This window comes from Python bivittatus, unplaced genomic scaffold, assembly GCF_059951505.1.
Source record: "Python bivittatus isolate LINGU-HERP-01145 unplaced genomic scaffold, Pbiv_v1 ctg000690_np1212, whole genome shotgun sequence".
Lineage (NCBI taxonomy): Eukaryota > Metazoa > Chordata > Lepidosauria > Squamata > Pythonidae > Python > Python bivittatus.
Genome location: NW_028277096.1, coordinates 16,233,885 through 16,260,588, shown reverse-complemented (window position 1 = coordinate 16,260,588; position 26,704 = coordinate 16,233,885). Strand labels below are relative to the sequence as shown.

General features: G+C 44.5%; 1 protein-coding gene and 1 pseudogene across 11 annotated transcripts in view; one reads left to right on the top strand and one right to left on the bottom strand.

The window, feature by feature from the left end:
• Positions 1–233: 233 nt before the first annotated feature.
• Positions 234–26,704, top strand: part of SGSM2 (small G protein signaling modulator 2) — a 131,640-nt gene continuing 105,169 nt past the window's right edge. For all 11 annotated transcript variants that reach the window (XR_015798157.1, XR_015798158.1, XM_088152240.1 and 8 more), the window contains exon 1: positions 234–585. Coding sequence is in view for 9 of the 11 variants with exons in the window: in XM_088152240.1 (XP_088008366.1) it covers positions 529–585 (57 nt within the window). In the remaining 2 variants the exon portion in view is untranslated. The remainder of the gene's footprint in view (positions 586–26,704) is intronic.
• On the bottom strand, positions 19,529–26,059 carry LOC148214387 (uncharacterized; annotated as a pseudogene).

Here is a 26,704-nt window from a genome sequence, read left to right as displayed (position 1 = left end):
CGGGGCCAGGAGCCACCATTCTGTCCATGCTCCGGAGCCCTCCGCCTTTCTGCGGGGACCGGAGGGGCCTCCTTGCCTCGGCCAGGCGGGAAGCCCCTGCCGCCCGCGCGCCCCTCCCATCACACAAGTGTATTGTTACCAAATAATCTCCCCCCGGGCGCTCCCCTCCCTCCCCTTCTGCCCCCCCGGGGGAAACCAGGCTGGGCCAGCTGGAGTGACGTCAATGTGGGGGAGGTCACGGAAGATGGCTGCAGCGGCGGCGGCCGAAGGGGTTGCCCGCTGCAAGAGCGAGCGCAGGGCTGCGGCGGCGGCGGCGGCGGAGCAGCAGGAGGAGGAAGAGGAAGAGGAGGAGGAGGAGGGCGCCTGGCTCGCTCGCCTCTCCGGGGCCGCCCGGTCCCAGCTCTCCAGAGCGCAGCGCGAGGGGGCGCCCCCCGCCCTGCCTTCACCCCCGGCTTAGTCGCCTTTGCTTCGGCCGGACGGCGCTTTTTCCCTTTCCGACCGCCCCGGACCCCCGTCCCCCGCGGCGCCATGAGTTGCTCCGAAGATGCCGCGAAGGAGAAATTGCTTTGGAACGTGAAGAAGGAGGTGAGGAAGCGGAGGGGTGGATGGTTTTGGGGGGGTCGTTAGCTTCCCCCCCCCGCCTAGATTTTGCACCGGTTTGGGGAATAGGAGGCATCCCCAAATTCCCTCTCCCTCTTCCCGGGGTTGGGTTGCGTGTTGGGCTGCAGGCAGTCGCACGCTCAGTGGGAAAGTCCTCACCTTAGGGCTCTTCCCCATGAGCTGGACCCCGCCGCTGTCTTAAAAAGACTAAATAATAAGGAAGTCATTCAATGCCGCGTTCGCACGACACGTTTGCCTGCTTACAGCACTGATCCGGGTTTTGCTATCGCAACAGACATTGACCCGCCAGTGAGCCACAGGGCTGCGTTCATTCAAAACGCTAAGTTAAAATGAAGTTGGCTGCTTGGTGGCTCAGGGGCTGCCTTCGCACAACCTGCTGAAGCAAGTCAGTGGCAGATCAAACCGAAGCGTTTGGACTGGGCAAAGCTTGCTTACAGGTTTATTTGCTGCGGCTTAGGGTCTTGTATGGACCTGGGCTCGGGGTATTCCGTGAATCCAGAGCTCATTCAATAAGTAGATCGTGAGATGGGTGTGAAGAGGGGCAATGTGCTGTGGGAACCCAACCACAGCATGTACCTGGGTAGCATACAATTGCATGTGTGCACTCACAAGGGGGGAGGATTGAAATTTGCAAAGCGCATTATGGGGCATCTCTTTCAGTTCCAGACCTCTTTTCTGGACCAAAGCTGCTGGTGTTAGTGAGAAAGCAGTCCGTGGAAGATTTCAAAATCTTTCAGAGAGAAATGGAAATTTTCTCATTTCCGAATTGAGATTGGAGCAGTCTACATGGTTTTGATCAGATATACACGCTGTATAAGCTCAGAGACTCCCTTGTCTCTCTCCCTTGTCCAAGGAGGTGAAGTGTTGGTGGATAAACACTCAGATGCAAGCCTTTAGCCTTTTCCTAATGATATTTACTTTGGCACGAGCCCTGTTTGATTATGATGTGACCAAGTCAAGCACATTTTACTCATCTTCAGCTTGGCAACCCGTTTGCTTTTAGCTTCCCTTTTAGGTGCATGTGTGTGGAAATGAGAGTTTCTGGAATCGTGCAGAGTCCCCCCCCCCCTTTTTTTTTCAGGGAACTCACAAGCAGCATATTGTTACTGATGGCTGTTTCTCCTAATTTTTCATCAAAAGGCTTCTGGTTTAATCCTTGACGTGTCTAGTTCAAAAGGGATCAATTGAGGCAGACAACCTGTTTATGAATAAGATCTTGGAAAGAGAAATGACTGCTAGGCAGAATACTTAGTCTCCTTGTACAGACTAGCACAAGTCAACTTTGTATCTGCTGATACAAACAAGAGTGCCTCTGAGGGCATGCAGAATACTGTTGTCTCACAGTGGACCCGTTGCTGGCAGCTGTTTTTCTAGGACTGGTGTGATGGTTGCTGGATCAAAGGACCAATGTTAGGAGGCTGCCTTCATTCTTTGGATCTTGCATATAAAGTCTTTAGGACAACTATGGACAGTAAATCCTGGCCTGGTTTGGGTGAAAAATTATTTAAAGCTAAACATCATGACTCAGAGTCAAACCTAATTCCTGGTGACTTCATAGATACATGTATGCAGTTTCCTTGGCATGAAATGACTTGCCACTGCCTCCTTTCGAGTTATTTTGGTGACTTCTCAGCCCTGACATTTCCTGGTGGTATCCCATCCAAGCACCAACCAAGTTCCACCATGCTTGGCTTCTCTAAGATCCATCAAAGTCTGGGCTGGAAATCCATTATGCAGCTTGGGGCTCTCCAGGTGTGTCAGGACTACAAACCCCAACATTCTCAGCCAGGGAATTCTGGAGATACTATTCCTGACACATTTGGAAGGCTCCATTACATACTTATAACCAGCAGTGGCCTTTCCCTTCACCTGGAAACAGGTCCTTTTGTACCCAGAGAATCGAACCTGCAAGGTGTCTGCGTGCTTGGCTCCTGTGCCAGGGTGCCGATGAGAGGGCAGAGTGCTTTGTGGCGCTTCAAAGCCTGAGAGGTGTGTTGCTGCAGGAGGCTTTATAGTACGGTAGGAAGATCTGGGTTTAATGATAGATCTCTGCAGGAAATTGACAAAGATTTTGTTTTCCTTGTTCAAAATCTGCAGCAGCAAAATAACTTATTCCCGTGTAGATCACACTGCTGAAATGGAAGATGTTTGGGGTAATCAGGGGTGAGCTGCCACTATGAATAAATTCCTACGCTTGTTTTTTTTTTAAATCTAAGTGTCTCTTTCTTGCATCAGGACCCCAGCTGGCAGAACTTAGGAGTTTTAGTCAAAATCAAATTGCGTACTGTATGTCTGACTTGCCCACCAGTGCATTAGATCCTCATCATTTCATTGGGTGCAGTTGGAAATATTATCTTTAGCTGGCAGAAATAATCTGTGATTATATAGGCTTAGACGGGGGGGGGGGAGGTGGATTGCAAAGAGTCGAACAAAATGTCTATCAAATGCATCTTTTAGAAAGGATCCTGAAGTCTCCTGCTACTCCATCTTCTATAAAAGGATGATGATGAGCAATTTGGGTGGGTGGGGGAGTTGAATCCAGGATTCATCTTAATACTCGATCTCTCTATCTCCTCTCATTGTCTCCCACCCATCAGTTGCTGTGATCTTGATGACGCAGATGCTACTGTGAATGTGTGTTTTGGGCAGGCGGGGTGGGGCGGGAGGGGGGGGAGAGAGGAGCATTCATTCAAAAATTGAAACCCTTCCCTCTACTTCTGTGTCACTGATGCAATTGAAGTCATGCTCTTGGCTGGCCGAACGGGTCGTGCTTGATTAAGCATAGGAGCGTGAATTCATCAGATAGCAGATAGTAGATGTAAAAGTCTGTAGCTCTGCGAATGAATAAATCCAGTGTTTTGATGGGTCTTCAGAGAGCGAGGTCATTATTTCTTTGTTTTACAATGCTGGGTCCCAGCAGTCGTTGACTCAGAAGAGGCATTCTCTTTTATTACTCGGAGAGAGAAGAACTTGGGATTCTTTCTAACAGATACACCCTGCATCGGATAGACATCTTCCCCACTTGCAATTTCCCCCACCCCACCCCTATATAATTCACATATTTTCTCCATCACTTGAGGATAACATCTTCCAGATTCGTATATGTGAATCCACGTAAGAAAGAGAGAGAGACGCAGACAGAGATGGCAGAAGAGGCATTCCATCCTCTATTTGTGTGTGTGTGTGTGTGTGTGTGAGAGAGAGAGCGAGAGCGAGAGCGAGAGCGAGAGCGAGAATGTCTATAAAAGCAAGAGAGACTGACAGCCCTACAAGGTTAGAATCCACAGGAAGATTAGAACTATATTGAGATAGGATGTATTAACAGAGCCTTGTAAGTCTTCCTACACTTTCAGTTCCCTCCCTTGTATACCCCAAGTTGTCAGGGAAGAGCCAGTCTGAATCTGCCTTCCTGGGCTCAATGCTTTTGCACCTGTTCTTGCCTAATGGCTCCTGGAAGATTTCTCCAAGGTCATCTCCGTGGCTCCCTACAGAGACAGAGATGGAGGAAGAGGGATTCCATCCTGTAAGAAGGAGTAGAAGAGGCATTCCATCCTCTGTAGGCATGTGCATGGATATGAATACACATAGTCTCCGGGTTAAGAACACCCAGTTTAAGAATGACCCATCGTTAAGAACAGAGCCTATTGTAGCAAAATTCGAGTTGAATACACAATGATTCAAGTTAAAGACACAATGGTTCAAGATCATGACACAATACTACTTATACAGTATTAGACAATAATACTGTTCCAGGTTACGTACAAATTCGACTTAAGGACAGACCTTGGGAACAGAACTCATTCTTAAAGTGGAGACTGCCTGTCAAAGGGAGAAAGAGAGGAATGAAGGGACCCAAATACCATTTTGTAGGAAGGTGTTAGAAGAGCCATCTCTCTATGTGAGAGAGGAAGATGATTGCCTAGTCTAAAATAGGATCTGCTAGCGATATACTTGCAAGATCTTACATTTAATATATAGTTTGCCATGTAAGTATATTTTGAAATACAATAAAGTGAGTGTATGTATTTCTGGTTTAATAGAGCATGAACACGGTGTCTCTAAGTATAGGAAATTAGGAATAGTTAGGAGTTGCATATAGTTGTTTAATCCCTTCAGCTATTTGGTAAGCATCAAAGCTAGCTTAATGGAATCCATGAAATCTCTCCTAGAAACATGTGAATTATTTATAAGCCTATACTTTTCTGAGTATATACATTATACTGTTCCATAACTATAGGGTACTGACATTCAACTGGCATGGATCATCAGATCTCTTACAGAAATTAAGAACTTGGAGGTAGGCTTATGATGTGTTTATACAAACAGAAAGGTGGGGTATATATAAAATTCCCCTCTCACCCCTGTGGGTGGTCTGTGTCTTCCTCAATCTCGGGTCCTCTACCAGAGGCCTGGGAGTCTGAGGGTTCTGCGCAGTATCTTAGCTGTTCCTAGCCCTGCACTCTTCTGGACAGAGAGCTCTGATGTTGTTCCTGGGATCTGTTGGAGCCCCTCTCCCAGCTTTGAGTCACACCCCCGAGTGCTCCTACCACCACTGGGACCACTTTGGCCTTGACTTTCCACATCCTCTCTAGTTCCTCCTTCAGGCCCTGGTACTTCTCCAGCTTCTCATGCTCCTTCTTCCTGATGTTGCTGTCACTTGGCATGGCTACATCTATCACTACCGGTGTCTTCTGGTCTTTGTCTACTACCACGATGTCTGGTTGATTGGCCAGTACCTGCCTGTCCGTCTGGATCTGGAAGTCTCACAGGATCTTAGCCCTGTTATTCTCCACGACCTTCTGTGGAATCTCCCATCTGGACTTGGGGGGGGGGGTCTAGCCCATACACTGTGCAGATGTTCCTGTACACAATGCCAGCTACTTGGTTGTGCCATTTAGTATATGCTGTTCCTGCCTGCATCTTACACCCTACCCCTATGTGTTGGACTGTCTCTGAGGCCTCTCTGCACAGGCTGCACCTTGGGTCCTGCCTAGTGTGGTAGACCCCTGCTTCTATGGATCTGGTGCTTAGTGCCTGTTCTTGTGCTGCTATGATCAGTGCCTCAGTGCTGTCTCTTAGTCTGGCCCTTTCCAGCCACTGATGGGATTTCCCAATGTCAGCCACCTCGGCTATCTGTCGATGGTACATCCCATGCAGGGGCTTGTCTTGTCATGGTATTTCCTCCACTTGAACTTCCTCCCATGTCTGCTGCTGCCTCAGGCATTCTCTCAGCAGCTCATCTTTGGGTGCCATCTTACCAATGTGCTCCTGGATGCTCCGGGTTTCGTCCAGGACAGTGGCTTTGACACTCATCAGACCCCACCCGCCCTCTTTCCGGCTGGTGTACAATCTCTGGGTGTTGGATTTGGGGTGGAAACCTCCGTACGTTGTGAGGAGCTTCCAGGTCTTCACATTGGCAGCCTCCATGTCTTCCTTTGGCCAGCTCACTATACCGGCAGGGTATCTGATGACTGGCAGGGCATACGTGTTGACGGCATGGATCTTGTTCTTCCCATTGAGCTGGCTCTTCAGGACCTGTCTTATCCTTTGGTGGTGCTTGGATGTTGCTGTCTTCCTTGCCTCCTCATCATGATTCCCAAGTGACTGTGGCATGCCAAGGTATTTATAGCTGGTCTCTGTGTCTGCTATGTGGCCCACGGGTAGTTCCACTCCATCTGTCTTAACTACCTTCCCTCTCTTTACTATCATCCTGCCACATTTCTCCAGTCTGAATGACATCCCAATGTCCTCGCTGTAGATCTGTTTCAGGTGGATCAGTGAGTCGATGTCTCGTTCACTCTTAGCATACAGCTTGATGTCATCCATGTAAAGGAGGTGGCTGATGGTGACTCCACTCTTGAACTTGTACCCGTATCCAGTCCTTGTGATTATCTGGCTGAGGGGGTATAAGTCTATGCAGAACAGCAGTGGGGACAGTGCATCACCTTGGTATATGCCGCACTTGATGGCCACTTGTGCAAGCTGTCTTGAGTTGACTTCCAGTGTTGTCTTCCACAGTCCCACTGAGTTCTTGAGGAAGGTCCTTAGTGTCTTGTTGACTTTGTATAGTGCCAGGCATTCACAGATCCATGCGTGTGGCATTGAGTCATAGGCTTTCCTGTAGTCAATCCAGGCTGTGCGCAGATTGGTCTGCCTAGGCCTTGAATCTCGGGCAACTGCTCTATCTATGAGTAACTGGTGTTTTGAGCCTCTGGTGTTGTTCCCAATGCCCTTCTGAGCTGTGCTCATGTCCTGGCCCATATGGTCTTGTAGCTTGGCAGCTGGGATGCCTGATAGGACTTTCCATGTTGGTGGGGAGGCAGGTTATCGGCCGGTAGTTGGATGGTGCTGTTCCCTTGCGGGGGTCTTTCATGATCAGCACTGTCCTTCCTTGTGTTAGCCAGTCTGGGTGGGAGCCTGCTGCTAGCAGTTGGTTCATCTGTGCTGCTAGGTGTTCATGCACTGCTGTTAGTTTCTTTAGCCAGTAGGTGTGGATCATGTCTGGGCCAGCTGCTGTCCAGCTTTTCAGTGGCTGGATAGCGTAGTGGTTAGAACACCGCCTTTGATGAGGAGACCAGGGTTCAAATCCCGGCTGGTAACCCCTTACCAGTAGGGGTCCTTGGGCAAAGACCCCCTAACGCTTCACTTGCCTACCTCAAATATGAGAGTGACACGAACTAAGAGAGTCATGCTGGCTTGGACGTTGCCCAGATTAACAAGGTCCGCGTCAGATGTTGGGGAACCAGGACAATCTGATGTTAAGTGGGCTACTGGAACAAACCATACATGGACGAGACAAGAGAACTTGGAATTGATGGAATGCTACTACAACAGCAGACCTATTGAGAGGGGGGATATCTATCTATCTATCTATCTATCTATCTATCTATCTATCTATCTATCTATCTATCTATCTATCTATCTATCTAAATATCTTATTAGGGAGGTGAGTTACATGGGCACTCTAAATCCATGCTAGGTTAGTAGTTTGGGCAGAGGTAGCCAAGATTTTGAGAACTTGGGGTGGAGGCACTTAAAAAATATCTCCCATGGAACACTGTTCGGAAAATGACAACTGTGGCCAGTCACGAAGCACCTCTTGATCCAAAAATTGATGGCCTGCCCCCTGCCCCAGGAGGCTATGTGCTTATCTCAATGAGACCGTTGTGGGAAACAAAGGTTTTCATAATTTGTCAGCTACGATGACTCTGAATGGATTTGGCAGTATTACAAGCACAACTGATAATGATACTGTACTAGAAGCTGGGTTTTGCATTGTGGCATGTTAGCTCCCATGTAGCTGGCAGCCATGGCTAGGAGGGCCTTTGCACACTGGGTCGTGTGCCAGTTATGCCTGTTCCAGGACCAGGAGACCCTGCTCATTGTCAATCATGCCCTCGTGACCTCCTGTCTGGACTACTGCAATGCGCTGTACACGGGGCTGCCCTTGAAGAGCATTCAGAAGCTTCAACTGGTGCAGAATGCAGCAGCAAGGGTAGTAAATAGTGCTGGTTACTTGGCACATGCATGTAACACTGCTACTTCGTGAGCTGCATCGGTTGCCAGTGTACTTCTGGGTGCAATTCAAGGTGCTGGTGGTCACCTTTAAAGCCCTTCATGGCATGGAACTGGGTTACTTGAGGGGCTGTCTCTCCCCAGTTGTTTCTACCCATCCAATCCAGTCCAGCAGGAGGGGCATGTTTTGGGTCCCATGGGGTAAGGCAGTGTTGTCCAAACTTGGCCACTTTAAGATGAGTGGACTTCAACTCCCAGAATTCCCCAGCCAGTCATGCTGGCTGGGGAATTCTGGGAGTTGAAGTCCACTCATCTTAAAGTGGCCAAGTTTGGACAACACTGGGCTAAGGAATGTCGGTTGGAGGGGCCCAGAAGGAGGCCCTTTTCTGCCCTAGTGCCTGCCCCATGGCACATTCTCCCTTCAGACCTGCTGGCCTTTCGTAAGGCCCTAAGAACCCAGTTCTGGGCCCGAGCCTGGGGCCCCGAGTGTGTGCAGGGCCCCGTTTCCTGGCTGTATTAACATTTGTTGACTGTGTTACTTCCTCAGCTGCTATGCATTTTAATTTTTGTATTTACGGCAGTAATAGTTTTTGTTTTTATTTAGTACTGTTTGCCGCCCAGAGTCACTTGTTGAGACGGGCAGCTATAGAAATGGATTAAATGAATAAATAAATAGATTGCTTATGGAAAAAATTTTTTAAAAAAGGTGGGGCAGGGAGCCTAGGAACCCCAAGGGAAGTGCTTTAGAGTACGTGGTGTCTTCTGGTGAGGTCCTGTATTCACTGCTTGGGTAAGCCCCACTCCAGCTGATTATTTCTAAGGGAATGCAGTGTTGACAAGAGCAACTTGTTCACTCTTTGTACAAAGGCAACAAGATTCAGAGATACAGTGCTTGGGATCCCAGATTCACTGAGTGATCACTTCTCTTCCAGGCCTCTGCCTGTTCTCCTCTTAAAGCCATTTTAACAAATGGACTTTAGCATATCCATACGTGGAATATTGTAGACCAGGGCTTTTCAACCTTGGCAGTGTTAAGATGGGTGGACCTCAACTCCCAGAATTCCCCAGCCAGCACCAATTCAGCTTGCAAGAGTTCCCCATCTCACTAGATCTTTTGGGGCAGTGAGACCTTTAAATATCCATCTCTAACCTGTGTTTGGTTTCAAACAGGTGTCATATTTCCAGTGTTGCTTTCCTGTGGCTAGTTTTAGGCCAAAACTGGTTTCCCTCTGGTGCCTTAGAATGAGTTGGATGTAGGTGTATTTCCCCCTACGACGTTAGGTGAGTTCCAGGTTTCAGATGCCATTTTGATTTCCCAAATACTTGGTGTAGCATCACATCAGGGGAGCAGGAAGTTATAATGGTGAACCCTGGGCTTTAGCAGAAAAGAGCGGCTTCTGTTTCCTCCAGCACTCTAGACCAGCGTTTCTTAAAGTATGGTTCGAGGAACCCTGGGGATCCTCCAAGACCCTCTCAGGGGTCTGCAAAATCAAAATTATTTGCCGGATATTAAGGGTATTTACAAAAATTTAAACCAATGTCCCTCTTTTCATTATTTTTTTAAAAGTGTTAAAAAATATAGGGTTTCTTCATGAAAAATATTCCTATTACTATCGAATGTTTTAATATTGCTATTTTTACCTGATTCAGTAAATAAATACTCTATGAATGTGTAAATTTTAATTTTTCATATGTATATATCAATAAATATAACCCATATAAACAAAAGCTCTTAATCGTTTTTAAAAGTGGGAAGGGGTCCTGAGAGCAAAAAGTTTAAGAAACACCGATCTAGACTAATGGTGCATTGGGGGATTCTGGGAAATTCAAAATGGCAGTTTGGCACAGAAGGAAACAAGATAGGGGAATTCTGGATCTTCCCACCCCTTCACCAGCAGGCATCTGTCTTTTCTTCCCTGCAAATAGAGTAATGTGTGTCTGTAAGTTTCTGCTAATATTGCATCTCTGCATTGGGAAGCACAGAGCGGGCTGTATGGTCTCTGTGGGGCCGTATGGCTAGAAAATGGGGCAGTCAGCGGCCTTCTGAGTCACTGCCCAGCTGCCCATCGTGTTGCAATGTGTTGGGGAAAATTTCTCTGTAATGGTTTTCTCTGCAACTCTTGGCTGGATCTGGCCCATTTTCAAACCTGACCTTCCTTTCTTTCACCAGCTTCTCTCCACAAATCAAATCCGGTCCCATTCTGTTTAGTGCTTGGAGCATTATTGTGCAGAGACAGACAGACAGACAGACAAACCACATCCTGACCTCCTTTAATTTCTTTCCAACATGCTGTTGGGAAAGAATAAAAATGGCTTTTTGGGCTCTGTCTGCTTCTCCTTTTGTAGAGCCTAGAAGCGTTGCCCGTAAAGATCTCTTGAAGTGTTTTTGTAAACTTCTGTGTAATTGCCTTCTTTTTTAAAAACATATTTTATTCTTTTAAGGGTTTGATTGTTAAATCTCCTTCTGTGCTCTTTAAATGAAGAGGTGTTAAATAAACAAAAGGAAAGAATCCAGTTGGATTCTGCTGAAATCAGCTTCAGCTTTTCCCACATTAAGAGCATTTTGATTGCTCTTAAATTAATGGGTTCATTTTTTTCATTTTCCCCACCTGGTACTTTCCAACTGAAGCAATAAAGGTAGCTTTGCATAAAGCCAAATTGTGGGAAGTCTACCCAGGAAGCTACTGTAACAGATTTCTATGCCTAAGGAATTCATTTTGTTTTCCTAGTTTCAATTTCTGTGTTCTCAATGATCAGGAGTGGGCAAAGCTTTTCCAATGTTGTTCTTCAGAAACATTTAAGGACTCCTCTGTGGATGCTGATTTTTTTTTTCTTGTCAGCTTTGCAGTTCCCATTGGTAAGTCATTTATTTTCTTGACTTTAACAGAAATGCACACTCGTAATATGTCTTGAAAATTTGGCTGGCTGGTTCCTGGCTGTGATTGTTTCTAAGCCCCTGTGTCTAACAATTCACTTTCCCATGAGAAAATAAAAAGGTACAGCAAGTGCTACAAAACAGGATGCTGTTGAGCTAGCCCCTACATTAGATCCAGATCGCCTCTGGTGATCCAGCTTTCATTTTGGAGACCATTAACAATGTCAGAGTTGCACATTATGGGGGCCTCTGTAGGACGGTGGACTTTCTTTCTACTAGGCGAATAGCTCTAAAGCCACCTTCTGCTCCATCAGATGGGTGGATTTCAGTCCCCCAGAATTAGAGTTGCATGTCAGGGGCTGCATTACAATTAATCAACTGTATTTGAATATATAGATTGGCAACTTTCAGAGGACCTTTGGGACAGCTTGCTAGAGTTGGGGGACAGGTACTTACAGTTTAGAACAGTGTTTCTCAACCTTGGCAACTTTAAGATGTGTAGACTTCAATGCCCAGAATTCCCCAGCCAGCAGTGCTGGCTGGGGAATTCTGAGAGTTGAAATCCACACATCTTAGAGTTGCCAAGGTTGAGAAACACACTGGTTTAGGGCCACAAATTTACTACCTGTGTTGTACAGACTGGGCCATTTTCTCCCAACTGTGTTGCAGTGCAGACTGCAGACAGTTTGGCCAGTTTGGTCTGCAAACAGTGCACCTTTGGGGTCCTCTGCTGTTCAAATACATCTGACGGCACTGCCAAGGGAGGGCATTGGGTGTGTCCGAATGAAAAAAACCACCTGCATGGCATCGCAGTGTATTCTTCTGTTGCATGTGTTGCAGTGTCACACACATGTACAAAAGGGGTGGAGGTTGCAGAGGTCCTCTGCTGTACACACCCATCTGGAGGAGGCGTCAGGATGATGACAGCAGCAGTATGGCATTGCACGATTTGCCCTGCCCCTTTAGTGTGTGCATTGCAATGTTGCACGCATGTGCAAACAAGGGTGGAATTTGTAGCGTGATACCACCCCAGTGTTTTCATTATTTAGCAACGGAAGGGCCCAAGTTAGAGATGGGCTTGAAAGAAGAACTCTCCCAGTTGCAGTTTTGCTATTTTTGTGAGATGGTAATCCTAAAAGAGCTATCTGTATCAGATACTTGATGGCTTTATTTCAACCGGGTTGCTTAGCTGTTAATTTAAGTGGGTCATGTGAAGACTTACTGGTACATTTACAAAACACATTAAGCTTTGCGGAGGGAAGTTGGTTTTTGTTTAACAAGTGTGCCAACCTAGCCAGTTTGGTTAATTGATGCTGCAGGGTGTTACAGGGAGTCCTTGCTTAACGACCACAACAGGGACCAGATAATTCATTGTTAAGTGGGACAGTTGTTAAGTGAGCCATGCCCGATTTTACAACCTTTTTTGCAGCGGTCATTAAGCGAATCACTGCGGCTGTTAAGCAAATCACACAGTTGTTAAGCGAATCACACAATTCCCCATTGATTTTGCTTGCCGAAAGCCGGCTGGGAAGGTTGCAAAGGGCGAGTATGTGACCCTGGAATGCTGCAACCGTCGTAAGTGTGAGCTGGTTGCTGAGCACCTGGATCGTGATCACGTGACATGGGGGTGCTGCAACGGTTGTAGGTATGAGGACCAGTTGTAAGTTCCTTTGTTCAGCACCATTGTAACTTTGAATGGTTGCTAAACAAATGGTTGTGTCAGAACCATTTGTTAAGTGAGGACTACCTGTGGGTGAATCAGAAAAGAGGTTAATTCAGTAACAAAGTTAAGCACATTGTGTGGACACATTTCCAGAGGGATATTTACATTAGCCCACTGCAGCAGAATCATAACTAACTAAATTAACTCCTTGTAAAAGTAAAGAATTTGATGAATGAAGCTCAGCTCCTGATTTATGATCCTGAGAGAATTTCTACAGGCCTGGAAAAGTATTTCTAATTCAGTGGATATTTGCCTCTTGAAGTAGGTTTGTTGTGATATTTATATTTATATACTTACATATACATACATACATACGCACACATACACATATCAGTAAGTGGGAAGATGAGATTGCAAGGAGAACATGGAAATCTGCCTTATATCTCATACAGCTGTTGGTCCATCCAGCTTGTGCTGTTGCAATAAGCAGAGTTCACAGGGCACAATAATAATTTTTCTAATAATGCACGAAAATAATGCAACTTTTGAAAAAAAGACTGCATCATTCAGGCCTAGCCTTAATCTTGAAGAAATTATAAACTCCTTGCAACGTGGCGCACTTATGATTAGTCCATTAAGGAAATGAATCTGGGGGGAAAAGAACTAATTACACATCCCAAACCACCAGTTTCCCCTTAAAATAAATGGAGCATCTCCCTTGGATTCCCATCATCTCCAAGTATTTAGCTAGCACCCAAGGCCAATCAAGTTATTTGATATAAGATCTAGAAAATATCAAACCTATGCTCTTCCTTCCCGGTAGGACTGCCCCCCTGCCCCCAAATGCGCTTGCAGTCTCCAGAGATCTGGAGAGGAAATTGTTTAGGGCTCAGTTGGAATGAGTTTAGGAGTGAACGCTGGCAAAAAGAAGCAGCAGAATGGTTATTCCCAGATTGCTCAAGTTGCATCCACACATTTCAGAACCTGCTTGCTTCTCTGGTGCCAGCTTCCTGGTGGCTAACACAGCTTGAAGAGGAAAAAAGGAAACAAACTCTCCAGGCAGCTTCACAGTAGGTGGAAGGTCCACGTCTTGTTCAAAAGCTGTTGCAGCGGGAAACACTGTCGGTTGGCTTTGTTTTTTCCCCCGTTTCCTAGTTCCTGGCTCTGAAGCCCTGTGGAGGAAGAGAAGGGACTGTAATTCAAGTCACTCCATAATTTCCTGCAGGGTGATGGAATCCAGATGAATGAGCGGGGACTGATCTGATTTGGATTAGAGTTTCTCCCCTAGTGGTGTGTCGACCACTAACGGTGGACAGGAGTAATTTAGGAGGGCCACGAATGCCTGCCGATTGCAACAGAATAAAAAGAGAGACTTTTGAGGTGGCGGGTAGGATTTGCAACATTTCAGAGTGTACGGGGTCAGAGGAGGAAGGAGAAGATAACCCAAGTCAAGCTTAAATCTAGGGACAGTTTCTGTTTCCCCTAAGATCCAGTCAGTCCCTGCTCTACTAGTATTATGTCTGATGCTCAGACAGAACTGCTTAGAAGAACATTTACGCTGTGATTCCTTTTTTCCTTGGTTATTTTTGCACCGTGGTTAATGCATTTTATTATACCAGGTTTTTTTAACTTTCAATACAATGCATGCTTTGATACAGGTAGTCCCCAGTTTAAGAGTGAGTTCCGTTCCCAAGGTCTGTCCTTAAGTCGAATTTGTATGTAAGCCGGAACAATGTTATTGTATAATACTGTATAAGTAGTGTTGTGTAATGAACTCGAACCAGTGTGTGTTTAACTCGAATCATTGTGTATTTAACTTGAATTTTGCTATAATAGGCTTTGTTCTTAACTATGGGTCATCTGTAACCCAAGTGTTTTTAACCCAGGGACTACCTGTATTAGATAATTTTGTAAAACAGGTGAGAGTCATTTGATTCATTTGGGGCAGGTAATGAATGCAAGACATCAATCATTAAAATGGATCTGCTCTTTCTAGGCAGTGTTATGGGAGCCGTCGGTCTGACCTTTTTCCTGTTTTTTTTCCACTTGAGTCAAGCCTGCAGCCTTAGAATTTCCAGAAGGTCCCCATCCAGCCCTAACCAGGGCCAACTCTGCTTCGTTTCTGAGAGTAGGCAAGGTTGACTAGCTGTTGCCATCTGCTAAGATCATGGATTAGTGGTTCTTTAAATTCTCCCTTTTATGAAGGAAAAATGAATTGATCTGAAGAAGCAAAAAGCAAGCTATGCTGAGCTGATCAGAACACAGCCAGCTGCTGTGCAGTGGGGAGCACACCCTTGCAAGAAAGTGCTGGAGAGATTCAGTCATGGTATCCATTTCAAAGCTGCCACAAGTCCATATTGTATGTCCTGTTGTCCTGCGGCTGCCTTGATGGGCGTCTCTTGGTGACATTTCCTGCTGTTTACCATGGTGTTCTCAATAGCTCTGAAAATTGACTTCACATCCATGTCCAGCCTGGAGAAATTCTTCCTCTTTGGCAGCCCCTCCAACGTAGAGCTGTGTTTGACATTCTGACCAAAGAAACCTTGAACCTCTCTGCTGGAGAGCCAGGTCCAATGGTCCTTTTGTTTTTTCCAGAGCCATGGCCACTGGAGAGGACAGCTCACTCCTCTTGTGGGCCACGTACTGAGCTCCTAGTTCTGGATGGGGCAAGGTGCAAGGTCACTCCTCCAACAGCTTTTGTACATGCAGTGATGTCTCCTAATGGATGCCAGTCCTGGAATACAGTACACGTTTTTCATAAAACTGATTCTAAGTTTTATATTGATTGTGAATGGTATCTATAATAATGTAATGGCAGTAAGCATATAAACACCCTTTTCTCCCAGTTTATATCTCACCTTTCTCTCTGTCTGGCACTCAGGATGGTTTATAGCAGTGTTGTCCAAACTTGGCCACTTTAAGATGAGTGGCTGGTTGGGGAATTCTGGGAGTTGAAGTCCACTCATCTTAAAGTGGCCAAGTTTGGACAACACTGGTTTATAGCAATAACAAAAACACTCATTATAAAAGAACATAAAAATGCCATTAAATTGTTTCCATCCTAATGTCACCTAGGTTCCTTGATCAAGTAATAATTGGTGGAAATTAAGATATAAAAGATTGAGAACCTCAACCTGTTTAGTATCTTCGAATCTTGACTTTTACACAACACGTAATCTAAGTTTGGAATTTGATACCATGAAATGTGGTGTTGGCCACCAACTTGGCCGGCTTCAAAAAAGGGTCAGACCAATTCATGGAAGTAATGGGGTTCAGTGGCTCTTAGCCTTGATGGCAGGGGGACTGCCTCTGAAGGCCATCTGCTGGGAGATTAGTGGGCTTCCTTCTGGAATTGGTTGGTCACTGTGAGAACAGGCAGCTGGACTAGATGGGCCAGGGGTCCGATCCAGCAGGGCAAGGCTTGTGTTCCAGTGAACACAATTCCATCCACAGACCATGCAGTTTTCTTGGCAACATTCTCAGAAGTGGCTCTAAGGCTGAGAGAGAATGAGAGGCCTAAAGTCCCCCAGCTGGCTTCGTGCCTAAGGCAGGACTAGAAATTCATGTTCTCCCAGTTTCTAGCCTGGTGCCTTTAAGCATTACACCAAACTGACTCTTTGTGAAGGTTTATGGAAGTAGTAGAAGGAACAGGTTGAAATGGCAAACATTTATCCATACAAACACCAGAAGTTAAATCCAAGCGGACCACACCTAATTAAATATGCAACTGTTTCTTAAATGAAGAAACATCTCCAGGTCCCCCCTGACAGATAATTTCAGCTCTTGGGACCCAGGAGACATGCCTTCTGTATCGCAGCATCTGCCGTATGGAACAACTTCCCACTAGAGATCCAATAGGCCCTGACCCTCCTGGTCTTCTGGAAAGTCATGAAGACCTGGCTCTTCCCCCAGGCACTGAGCTAGTATGTTAGTTGAGCCCAATATATGTGTAGCTGTGCTGAAAATTCATTAAGGTGCCTTGGCTACTGCAATATAATTACTTTTATTCTGTTTTGTTGATTGGATGATTGATTGATTATACGCCATCAAGTCGGGGTCAATTCTTAGTGAGCACCTAGAAAAACTTTCTCTGGGAATTTTGTTCACAGAAGTTGTATTGCTTTGTTTCCGTGTGGATTGTTGTTAGCTATCCAGAATACAGTACATATATAGGATGAGTGGCCATATAAATTTCCTAAATAAATAAAAGATACCTTGCAATCTGGTTTGCTAAACTATGGTTTTGGGGGAAAGATTGATAGGGCAAGCCCTTAATTGCTGTGTTCTTGTCTCATCCCAGACGGCCTTCACTTGCTCAGAGATGCTCAGAACAGAGTGTCTCCTTCTCCCCCGCCCACAACAAATCTAGAAAACTTTAATTCAGTGGTTGCTGCCAGTAAAGCTCTCGCAACCGGCTGGCGAGCACATGCGTCTGCCGTCCAGAAGTTCCCCAGAATCCCTCCACAATGGTTGAGCGGCACATCTGTCTGCTGTTGTTCTTTTGTTCTGAACTCCAAACGTTTGCCATGCAGGCAGGCTCCAAGCCAAATGGCAAGGTGGTGGCTGGGATGGGAGGAAGTGCTTCTGAATGGTTACTGCACTGCTGTCCTTGAAAACCAGAACAGGAGATGTTTGATGCCTAATATTTTTGTCCTTCTGATTCCTTCTGCCCCAAGTGACAGTGAGACAGCAGAGAGGAGAGAAGGGAGATAGATGAACATCTAAATGGGCATTTTGAGTTAGCTTCTCTGGCATTATTTACATTGCCAGGTTGAGGCTCAGACTGAAGTGTGAACCCCGGGTATTGTGAGGTTTCAGCAAATAATCATTGCTTTATACCCTGATGATGCTGATTACGTGCCATCAAGTCACTGTCGACTCTTAGTGACCAGACAGATAGGTTTTCTCCATGATGATCTGTCCCTAATCTGGTCCTTCAGCTCCTCCAATGGTGACTTTACTGTATAGCCTAGCTTAGCATAATGGATGACCTCCTCTACTACACTTCTACTACAAATATTAGGAATCAAACCTTTATTTTCTGCATCTGGGTGGCATATACATATGCACATGCACATATACATGGGTGGGATAAAAATCTAATAATAATAGTGGTTAGGGCAGTGTTTCTCAACCTTGACAACTTTAAGATGTGTGGACTTCAACTCCCAGAATTCCCCAGCCAGCCATGCTGGCTGGAGAATTCTGGGAGTTGAAGACCACACATCTTAAAGTTGTCAAGGTTGAGAAACGCTGGGTTAGGGTCTTGGATTAGTGCTGGAGAAACCCAGGTGGAAATTCCCATGTAGGCCTAATCTATGACCAAGGATCACTGTGAGGATAAAATCAGGAGGAAAATGCTATAGGTGCAGTCTTAAGCTTTTGGAACAAAGTTGGGGTATAAATGGAACTAATAAAGTAAATAATAATTTCGCCCTATTTTATGGTATGCAGTGTTTTGAATTCAAAGACCAATTTATACTTAAATCAGTTGGTTCGCTGGAGCGAGGTATTTGTTTATTTATATTTATTTTAAAATGCGCATGGTTGCCCAACTCGCAAAAATGCAACTCCGGGCAGTGTACAACTATAAAACAAATCACAGTATCCCAATGTCAACAACAAGAACCCCGATAACAAAAAACCTAAATCACATAATTGCAGCATAACCACATATACTCAAACTCCCAGAATGAAGTCCCCTAACATCGTGGACGCAATGCCTGGGGAATTATGTTTTGTTTGCTTTTTCAAAAAAAAAAAAAATCAACGTATTTTCTATCTGGAAAATTAAAGTTCTTCCATCAAAACTGGTCTGGGGCGGTAGATTGAAAACCAATAACCAGAATCAAACCTCAACAGCTTATTTACCTGATTTAAAGAGAATGGATTGGATGGTATATTTCCTTGAGCTTTTTCAAGAACTCTGCAGCAGGAACAAATGGTGCTTTTCCAAAACTCAAATTAAATGTCAATTTTCCACCCACTCCGCTTTAGGCCCCTCCCCCCCAAAGCTAATCTGGTTTTGTAATTTCTCTGGAAGAAAATCTTCACTGTGCATGATTTTCAGCTGCTTAAACAGCATCAGGAAAGAGATAGATTTCATTTTCGTCATTATTTCTCACTGCCAAGTGGCCTCAAGACAATTTTGATCAGTGCTGAATGATAAAATATAACACAGAGGCATGTGACAGAGTGTTACAGTAGTGTTTATCAACCTTGGCAGCTTTAAGATGTGTGGCTTCAACTCCCAGAATTCCCCAGCCAGCATGGTTTTTCACATACTCCTCCCTGGGGTTCATTCTTGGTAAGCCTTGTGGCATGCTCGAAGCATGCTGGTGCTCTTGCCTGTGGACAGCGTAGGAGGAGACTGGCATTAAGTCTACGGCAGCCGAAAATCAGGAAGAGTCTGGTAGCACCTTTTCCAACCAACACATTTTATTAAAAAGCAAGTTGTGGCTCACTTCCTCCAACACATAGAAGTGCCTGCGGGCAATTGCCTGCGGGTGATGTTATGTTGACCATCTAGGAATCCATGCACAGAGAATAAATGTGCAGTTAACCTGGAAGCTCACAGGTTTATTGTGAAGATAAAAGCAGGGCTAGCTGATACAAACGCAATGCCAGCATGGGTTGATTAAGGACAGGTCATGCCAAACAAATCTTAAGGCTTTCTTTGATAAAGTGACTAAATTAGGGGACCAAGGAAATGCCGTGGATACAGTATACTTAGATTTTAGTAAGGCCTTTGATAAAGTAGACCACAGCCTACTACTTGGTAGGATAGGACAATGTGGGATAAGGTAGTACCACTACCAGATGGATTTGAAGTTGGCTGAGCAGTCACACTCACCTTAATGGAACTTGTCTACGTGGAGGAAAGTATGCAATGGGGTACCTCAAGGTTCTGCCTTGGGCCCAGCGCTCTTCTACATCTTCATAAATGACCTAGATGAAGGGATTGAAGGGGCACTCATCAGATTTGCGGATGACACAAAGCTGGGGGGAATTGCTAACATTTCAGAAGATAAATTCAAGATTCAGAAGGATCTTGACAGACTTGAGCATTGGGCCCTATCCAACAAGATGCAGTTCAATGGAGAGAACAGTAAGGTCGGGCATTTAGGCAGGAAAAACCAGATGCTCAGGTACAGGATAGGCAGTACCTGGATCAACAGTAGTGCCGATGAGAGGGATCTAGGTGTCCTGGTGGACCACCACTTAAGTTTGAGTCAGCAGTGTGCTACAGCTGCCAACAAAGCCAATGCAATCCTGGGCTGCCTAAACAGAGGGATAGTATCAAGATTAGGGAAATGATAGTACCACTCTATGCTACACTGGTGAGGCCACATTTTTAATACTGTGTCCAGTTCTGGTCACCACAATACAAAAAAGATGCTGAGGCCTTAGAAAGAGTGCAGAGAAAAACAGCGAAGATGATAAGGGGTCTGGAGGCTAAATCCTATGAAGAACAGCTAAAGGAAGTAGGTGTTTAGCTTAACAAAGAGAAGACTGAGGAGAGACATGATAGCGGTCTTCAAATACTTGAAGGGCTGCCACAGGGAAGAGGGCGTGGATTTATTCCCCATAGTACCTGAGGGTAGGACAAGAAGCAATAGGTGGAAGCTCATCAGAGGAAGATCCAAATTCCAGGAGGAATTTCCTGACAGTATTAAGTGGTGGAACAGCTTGCCTCCCAGAGTGGTGGGTGCTCCATCGCTGGAGGTCTTCAAGAAAAGATTGGACAACTATTTGTCTGAGATGGTATGAGGACTCCTGCCTTGAGCAGGGGGTTGGACTAGAAGACCTCCAAGATCCCTTCCAATGCTGTGATTAGGGGTAGGGGTTTTGTAACCCCTAAAAAATGGCAACACACAGACCTACCTCCCAGGAAAGAATGGACTCTGTCACTGAAAACCCTTCCCTTCAGTTGTCTCCCTCCACCCCCAGGCATCTACAAAAAGCACTTAATAGCCATAATTTATTTTTTTCCAACCAGATTTCCAAACCTCCCTTCTCCAACGTTTAATCTGCACTCCTATCTGATGGGGTGATGGCCACTGATTTAGATGACTTTAAAAGGAGGCAAGACAGATTCATGGAGGATCAGGGTTATCCACACTGCTAGATTTCATGGCCATTAACTATCTCCAGACACACAAGAGCATCTCTTAAATTATTAGGTGCAAAAATGCCATAGAAGAAAGCTGTTCTGTAATCCTTATGACGCCAGCTGTCTTCAGCTGAACTGACCAGCTGATCTGCTTGCCTTGAGTAGGGTTGTTAAGGTGACACCCACCCACCCCCAATATATGAGGTTCACAGAGTAGAAGACAATGTTTGTCCCTCTTGTATAGACTTCTCCATCTTTCTGCTGGAGTTCAGGAAGGTGGTTACGATGGAACTATTTCAGAACTTTTAATTTGTAAGGACTGTCACTTGGATTGTGGACACTGAGCAGGGTTGATGGTTGACTTGGTCAACCACTAAGATCATTGGAGATGGTCCTGTTGTGGGTGGCAAAATTGGAGAAAGCAAGTGTGTACTGGGCTGGCATCTAGATGACCCAGGTTCAAGTCCCATTCTCAGCCATAAGACATTCAATGGATAACTTTGGTCAGTCATTCTCTCTCAGCCCAAGCTACTTCATGGGGATGTTGTACAAGGAAATAGGAGGAGGGTGCATAATGTACACCATCCTGAGCTCCTGTATGAATAGTGGATTAAAAATCCAAAAAAATGCATGTTTTAACATCTAATAGTTCAAGCATGGCTAGTAACCTCAGAATCAGAAGGGGCAAGGGACATGGAGTCTCTAGATCTAAGTGGCTTCCCTTGTTTTTATTTTAATGGTAGAGGGCAGCAGAACTGGAGCTTCATGGCACTGGTGGATTTCCTTTTTGAGTTTTGATTCTTTTTTTTTTTTTAAGGCTTTTGACCAACTTTATAGAGTATTTTGTTTCATCTGGAAGCATAGAACTCACTGTAGATCTTAGACTGAGAAGGACTGGTCAAGGCTCTCCATATCGGTCTTCTCGACACCTGGTTGATATTCTTTGGGAGATATGTGTTGGTGCTCTCCAAAGTTACTGGTATCTAAGAGCAAAGAGAATTTATCTGTGATGCTAGTATCCCACCCAAATGATATGTAGTTCCTGCCCTTTCCTTTTCTTCTTCCAGTGTTTATAGCAGAACAAATAGCCACGTTTAAAACTGTGGGGGTAAATGATTGGAGTCTTTTGAGTGGCACCACCACAGATGTGGTGCTTAGGTTGATGGGGTTCACATGGGCCCCTAAGCCAATGCAAACAAATTGTATTGTGTCTTAATATGATGGTCTTGTTCACACTTCTAAGTATAATGTGTTTGTTAGGATCTACTATACTTGTGATTTATTATCCCGATTTTTGTTTAATTGTTGTGCAGATGCAGCTGTTGTGGTTGTTGGGGTAACAGAATGGATTCCCCCCCCCTCTTGTTTTAAACATTTAAACTCTTGTTGCTTTGTTTTTTAGACCTTTAGGAATTTTAAAATTTGATACCCTGGAGTCTTAGGGTCTGAGGAGTGTTTGGTACCACAGTGAGATTTTCAGAACTGACTTCCATTGCTGTTTTTATGTTCTTTTTGAGATTGCATGTTCATAGTACCTTCATAGTTGCTTTATGTACATCTTCCGTCTTCATATTTGATTTAATTGCTTTCCAGATTGTTGATCTGCTCTTTGAGTTGAAGGCCAACATAACTGAAGAATGCCAGGTTAGAAATAGCAGCTACACGCTGTAGAGATCCTTCATTTTTAAGCAGCAAGTAAATACAGTAAATGAAATTAAATTGTTGGGTCTAGCGGTCCCAACTAGTCTTCTTCCTCGCTAGCTGAAATGGGGAGGGGAGGAAGACATGCTTTATGGGAGGACAACTTTGTCCCCACATCGTGCACCTGGTCTTATCCAAAGGCAACATAATTCCAGGTTGCATTGTCCTTGCAACTTTTTGTCACTTGAGGAAACTGACTGCCTTGATGCTGACCTGGCCCTGCACAGAGCTTGAAGTAACTAGATACGATGCCAAGGCAAAGAATGAACGGATGAACCTTGTTCAAGCAGGAAGAGACTTGTTAACCCCATAGTTTAATAAGATTCCACGGATCTTCTCTCAAGGTTGCTATTTACAGGTGGCTGCCTAATGCTTCCTACTTTACCTACTTTGTAAAAAGCCACGTTCCCATCCCTTGCTATTTCTCTGTGCTTCAAAGCAACTTGTGTCCAGAAGGATACTCTCCCCTCTCTTCTGGATCGATAGAGCATGGCAAGGAACCAACCGTTCAAGATTATCCTTGGCTGAGTGATTTTTTGTTGTTGTTTAAATTGGCAAATGGCACAAGTGTTACTGCAGCCAAAGATAAGTTGGCTGTGGGGTTTTTTTCCCTCTCAACCATGGGCTATTTAAAGGACACCACAAGTGTTAAGTTATTTTTGTCTCTGAAGCTCTAGAGCGGTGTTTTTCAACCTCAGCAACTTTAAGATGTGTGGACTTCAACTCCCAGAATTCCCCAGCCAGCAAGGTCCACACATCTTAAGAAGTCCACACATCTTAAAGTTGCTGAGGTTGAGAAACACCACTCTAGAGAATTGGGATTTGAAAGAACCTGGATGGAAAATTGTCTCTGTTGACCAGAGGAACCTGTCTCCCACTTTACTGAGGACTTTGCTTGACGTATTTAGAAATGTAGGGTGAGAATGACCAAATCTTGGCCATTTATTTATTAATATTTTGTTATGTTATGTTGTCACTTGAATCTAGCACTACTGATACTGTCCCCAAGAACCAGCAATGGTCTTCAAAACATAGGTTGGGAGATGGGATGCCGCAGTATTTCCTAGGAAATCCTAATTTTTTTCTTATTAGAAAAAAAGCTAATGAAATATATCAACTGTTTTGCTAATTGCTGGCTTTTAGTTGGTCTTCCTGACTAATAAGTTACTAAAGCTGCTCTAGGTCCCCCCCCCCGCCATGGACTAACAATGTGGGCTGTATTTTTTTTTTAAATTGACTATTCCAAAGGTTTAAGGGTTCTTAATGATGTTTACTTTTGCATGCCATTTGACATACGCTCCTCTGCTTTGAGCAAAGAGCAATCTGAATCAGGCCTCTGGTGACTGTTGCTATTTATATTTATTGGATTTTATTGTCCCTTCTGATTATCCAATAACCGCTGTTCTCTGATGTATAAGAAATCCTGTAAGCAAATTGTTAGTGTGGAGGACACAGCTCCAAGGTCCCAGGAAGGCAACCATACAACTTTGTAGAAAATGTTATTGCGTTCCTTTTCTCTCCCTGGATTTCAGATATCTCATCAATAGACATTCTATGGCTGGTTTGGGGGTGTTCCCCTCCTGTTTTATTATCCCCCCTCAAAATAAATATTTTAGGCTTCTGCAAAATTTTGGATTTCCTCAAACCTTGGAGATACTTCGCAACTCTGTTCAATTGCTTTCTTTGGATGTAATGAATGGTACTCACAGCTCAGAAGTTGGAAAGACAAGGAATGATCTGAGGGAACAGGAGGTGGATCACCTTTGTTTTTTCACACAGCTTCTTTGCCAAAGCAGGCAAAGAAATGTAAATGTGTCATAACTCTGATCTTTAGGTTTGCTCTTTGTAAAAGCTAGTCTGTTTAAGCTAGGATCCAGTTCCTCCTTCTTTTCTCTTCCCTGCCCTATATTCAACTGCAAATATGCTTATCTCGGTTTGTTTTTCAGTCTCTCTGGAAAAGATGGTGCCTGAAAGTTTGTTATCCTGGTGGGTTTTTGCTTCTGACAATTGTCAGTGCAAAATCTGAAGAAGGATAAAATACAAAACAAGCTGTGGTGACTTCAGGGATATGTCCATGTAGGATACATGGCAGCAATTTCAGGAGATGCTACCAAGCTGTCACCAGATATGGTTGTTATCTGGAAAATCCATGCAGCTACTTATATCAAGAAAGCTGGAAGGTGATTTGGAGTGGGGTGTGTGCATGCGCGTATGTGAAGACAATGCTGATAGAGTAGGTAATACTGGGCTAGAAGATAAGCAATCTAAGTTGATAGATTTCCTCCAATGTTAAGTCAACCTCTTGGTTTTCTGTGTGGGAGGTTGAAGAAGATTCCATTTCTAGCATCTCCGGTTAAAAGGATCTGGAGCAAATGATGAAAAAATATTCCCTGCTGAAAATCCTAGCAAGTCATTGCCGGGAAGAGAATGAGTCATGGTACTCTGGGATGTTTTTTTAATGAAAGGTGGACTAAAATATTTTTACATATAAATAATACAGCTCTAGATGGCCTTATAGGATGGGTTCAGGGATGACTTAGGCCATAGAGCCAGTGTGAGGTAGAAGTTCAAGTATTAGATACAACTGAGGAGATCCAGGTTGGATCTGCCTTCAGCCATGGAAAGTCAGTGAGTTTGAGCCAGTCTCTTGGTCTCAGCCTAACCTACCTGAGAAGGCTGTTGGAGGTAGAGCCCTCCACATACAGTGACTTGAGTCTCAGAAAAATGGCGAGATGTATAAAATCCAGTAATTAAATAGGTTGGCGTTAATTATAGTTAGTAGGAATTCCAGGCGTTGTATACAAAGGGTTTGAGGTCCCATAAGGACTTTGGGGCCTCAGGTTGCCCATCCTTGGGGCACGTGGCTTGGAACATGTTCGTGGAATTGGCTGTCATGCCTCAGCATTTCCAAACTGCCTCCACCAGTGTGCTTGGACCACTCATGCTGATTTCAAAATAAAGGCAACAAAGATAACTTGAAACTGGTGGCTAGAGTACATTTGAACATACCCATCATGCTTTTCACGTTTGGGGTAACCAACATTATGCTGAGCACAGAAAAGAAGTACGAAGTGGTTAGCCAAAGAAATCAAAGACATGAGATAAGGAAATAAAAGGAAACATACCTGCCGTTTGTTTACACTCACACCATACCTTATATGTCTCAGTACCTTTCTATCGTTGCTTTTACACCATGTCCATACATTGCATTTCTCTAAATGTCTCACCTCTCTTCTTTCAGGATCTCGTCCGCTCCATCCAACTTCAGCTTTCTGAGTCTTCCTCTCAACCCATTCACTCTTCCTTCATATATTGGTTTTAAAGTTCGATCCTTACTCTTTCTCTCTCCATGGCCAAACCACTTCCCTGTGCTTACCACTCGCTCATTTTTGAATTCAATCCACATTCATTTGGACCCCGTTCATTCTTGGTCTAACTCGTCTTGTTTAATCACACACATTTCTTAAGTAACTCACTCCACTGCATTCCACTTACTGTCACGTTTTTCCTGACAAACCCAGCTCTCACTTCCATATAACAAAGACAGCAGCATACGCTGATACATAGCCATTGTAGAGTTTTTTGCAACTGATACTACTACCTTTCTACCAGTACTTGCACGTTTTAAAAATTCTCCATATATTTCCCCATCTTTAAGCACATTCTACTGAGATATGCAAATGCATCTCTTTGCTTTGGTTTTGCATAACTTGTAAATAAATGTTTGTTCGTTGCACAAATTCATTTGTTGCAAGTGTTCATTCATTCGCTGCAAATTTTCCTCCATTGCAAATGCCTGTTCCGTTTTCCCTGATTAGAATTGGGAAACCTATAGAAACAAATTGAGTTTGTGCCAATCTCTCTCTCTTCCAGCCAAACCTACCTCACAGGGTTGTTTTTAATGTGGATATAGTGAAGGGTGATCCATGTGTAAGCCACTGATGTGAGGGAAGGCAGGAATTAAACCACCCGTTTTATTATGCTTTAAAATACTTTATTTTGTGACTTGTGCAAAATAAAAAAGCCTATGTACGTAAATGCTTTATTTGGACTGTGCTGTTTTGAATCACTGCTCTGACTATGCATTCTGCTAAGCCAGAGTCAAAGCTAGACCCATCGAGGGTTTACCACAGTGTTTTTCAACCTTGGCCACTTTAAGATGTGTGGACTTCGAAGTCCACACATCTTAAAGTGGCCAAGGTTGAAAAACACTGGT